Source organism: Limulus polyphemus, unplaced genomic scaffold (genome assembly GCF_000517525.1).
Source record: "Limulus polyphemus unplaced genomic scaffold, Limulus_polyphemus-2.1.2 Scaffold9937, whole genome shotgun sequence".
NCBI classification, from domain to species: Eukaryota; Metazoa; Arthropoda; class Merostomata; order Xiphosura; family Limulidae; genus Limulus; species Limulus polyphemus.
In genome coordinates, this window is record NW_013675547.1 from 14,810 (window position 1) to 17,151 (window position 2,342).

The 2,342-nt window shown below is 30.8% G+C and overlaps 1 protein-coding gene across 3 annotated transcripts in view; it reads left to right on the top strand.

The window, feature by feature from the left end:
* LOC106476157 (solute carrier family 2, facilitated glucose transporter member 1-like) overlaps window positions 1-2,342 on the top strand; it is a 19,426-nt gene that overhangs the window by 13,244 nt on the left and 3,840 nt on the right. For all 3 annotated transcript variants that reach the window (XM_013936826.2, XM_022380093.1, XM_022380094.1), the window contains exon 10: window positions 196-323. In XM_013936826.2, coding sequence (XP_013792280.1) covers window positions 196-323 — 128 coding nt within the window. The remainder of the gene's footprint in view (window positions 1-195; window positions 324-2,342) is intronic.

Sequence of the window (2,342 nt, forward strand, 5' to 3'; positions counted from 1 at the left end):
ACTAGAAAAGCTGTGACATCCATCCATTATGGTTTGATATCATATGATAAAATACAATACAAAGAGGTCCTGATGATCAGAAAACTGTGGTCCAGGCTCGTAATTGATTCTCCTATATTTTTCCACACCACAAAAAGTTATAGGTTGCTGAATGTGAGATACAGAAGAAACTGTAATTATATTTTTGTCTTTTAGGTCCACTTCCATATATGATTGGCAGTGAACTCTTCCATCAAGGTCCCAGGGCAACAGGAATGGGGCTTGGATGTCTGGCAAACTGGTCGGCCAATTTCATTGTTGCCCTCACCTTTCCACTCCTACAGGTAAATAAAGTGAATTGCTACTAATTTCAGTGTTATGTGTTCTAAAACTTCTTTTAAATGTCATGAAAACTTCGTAACTGTTGAGTGTTATGAATTTTAATTAACGCACAATCAGAGTTGACTGTCGTGAGAAATCTTTAATAAAAAACTAGTTTTTTTTGTCATGAACGATCTTTACCACATACGTACCTGCTGCTGGGTGTCGTAGAATCTTTTACACAAAACTCTTATTAAAGGTGATGAAGAATCTGTAACATAAATCTGCTTTTTAGTTTCATGAAGGTCTTTTACTACATATCTGCTGTTGCAAGTGCTGAAGAAATATTTAACCACACAATTCCTGTTAAGAGTAATTGGTAAATTTTTAACACAAGACTCCTGTTGAGGGTAGTGAAGAATCTGTATTGCAGGATTACTGTTGGGTATATGTTTTCTTTGAGGCTCATAATTTGGGTAGAAAACTAATAACTATCATTAATTGAGTTAATTCCACGTTTGTGTTTAGCTTATTGCAAGCTTTTGGTTACTGTACAGCTGTTGATTATAATTTCAAATGATCTTACAATAATACAGATCCAACGGTTGCAGTGCAAACCATGTTAAAACTTCTGATATTTTACATAGTTGTAGATGGATAGGTAACAATGAAAATACACATTGTTGTGAATGGATAGTAAACAATTAAAACATATACATTGTTGGGAATAGATAGTAAACAATTAAAACATATACATTGTTGTGAATGGATAGGTAACAATGAAAATACACATATTGTTGTGAATGGATAGTAAACAATTAAAACATATACATTGTTGGGAATAGATAGTAAACAATTAAAACATATACATTGTTGTGAATGGATAGGTAACAATGAAAATACATATATTGTTGTGAATGGATAAGTAATAATGAAAATACATACATTGTTGTGAATGGATAGTAAACAATTAAAACATATACATTGTTGGGAATAGATAGTAAACAATTAAAACATATACATTGTTGTGAATGGATAGGTAACAATGAAAATACATATATTGTTGGGAATGGATAGTAAACAATTAAAACATATACATTGTTGGGAATGGATAAGTAACAATGTAAATGTCTGCATTGTTGTTAATGGATAAGTAACAATGTAAATGTATACATTGTTGTGAAGGATAAGTAATAATGAAAATACATATATTGTTGTGAATGGATAGGTAACAATGAATATATATATATATATTGTTGCAAATGGATAGGTGACAATGAAAATACACTTGTGAATGGATAGGTAACAATTAAAATATATACATTGTTGTGAACGAATTATTTTTAAATCTATGTATACCTATATATATAATAATATATTATAACAGAATACATTATCATAACTTATAATCTCCATGGGCTAAACTGTTAAAAATATACGTTTGCAGTAAAAATCATATGATATCAAACCATAATGGACAGCTGTAACAGTTTCTCCAAAATGTGTTAATTAACAACAATCTATTTTATTTGTCATATGCAAGGTATCCCCCCTGCTACTACTACAAGTTCTTGTATGCACACATTACTGCTGGAACCGTGTAAACCACTGGAATTTTGTGTTAAGGAATTGGTAACACCTGTTTAATGTAGTTGTTTAAGCTAATAAAGTATACGTAATACAAGTTAAACAGAAATAATTAATTATTACAACGTCCAAAGAAGGTGGTTTTCCTCGTGACAGATCACGAACAGTCCGTGCTGTTAAATCACAGAGAAACTCTATGGGTGCATATACTGATAGATATTTATCCAGTATTATAAAAACAAAGAGTTGCACTTTTGATGGGTTTTCCAATAAATTTTTAACTTCACAGCTTTGTACAAACATGACTGATAAATAGTGCTAAAGGTAATAAGATAAACGATGTGGTGTTATAAATACTGGTTAAATATCTGTCAATAAATGTGCAACCACATCATTTATCTAAATACTGGTTAAATATCTGTCAATAAATGTGCTCTTAGTGTAACACTATATCG